At 68.5% G+C, this 594-nt stretch overlaps 1 protein-coding gene across 2 annotated transcripts in view; it reads left to right on the forward strand.

Moving 5' to 3' along the window:
- Nucleotides 1–368: 368 nt before the first annotated feature.
- TBXT (T-box transcription factor T) overlaps nucleotides 369–594 on the forward strand; it is a 7,144-nt gene continuing 6,918 nt past the window's right edge. For both annotated transcript variants that reach the window (XM_085300765.1, XM_085300766.1), the window contains exon 1: nucleotides 369–574. In XM_085300765.1, coding sequence (XP_085156891.1) covers nucleotides 369–574 — 206 coding nt within the window. The remainder of the gene's footprint in view (nucleotides 575–594) is intronic.

Consider the following 594-nt stretch of genomic DNA (forward strand, 5'->3'; position numbering starts at 1 on the left):
GCTCCGGCGGCTTTGATAGAGGTGCAAACATTTGGGGGCAGATTTACATAAAATAGCCGCGTTTAATCCCGCGGGCTGCAATTAACATCACAGGCTTCCCCGGGCCCCGTTCTGATATGGCCGCGGGGAGCCAATCGCGAGGGCCGGCCGGACACATCAAAGCGGCCGCCCGCCAATCAGCGCCGGCCCCCCGCAGGCATTGTGATGTCACCACGGGGGTGTTTATGACGGGGTATAATTGCGGGCCCTTCCCCGCCGCCGCCGCTCGCTCCGGCCGCGGAGGTCAAGTGGAATTAAAGGAGCCGCTTCCCCGCGCCGCGGCCGCCGCGCGGGGCTCTGCGGGGCGGGGGGCGACGGCGGCGGCGACGATGAGCTCCCCCGGCACGGAGGGCGCGGGCAAGCCCCTGCAGTACCGCGTGGACCACCTGCTGAGCGCCGTGGAGAGCGAGCTGCAGGCGGGCAGCGAGAAGGGCGACCCCACGGAGCGCGAGCTGCGCGTCACGCTGGAGGACAACGAGCTGTGGCTGCGCTTCAAGGAGCTCACCAACGAGATGATCGTCACCAAAAACGGCAGGTAGGGGCGCCGCGGGGGCG

The sequence above is a fragment of the Rhea americana genome, unplaced genomic scaffold (genome assembly GCF_003343005.1).
Source record: "Rhea americana isolate MKP2758 unplaced genomic scaffold, rheAme1 scaffold_169, whole genome shotgun sequence".
Classification (NCBI taxonomy): Eukaryota; Metazoa; Chordata; class Aves; order Rheiformes; family Rheidae; genus Rhea; species Rhea americana.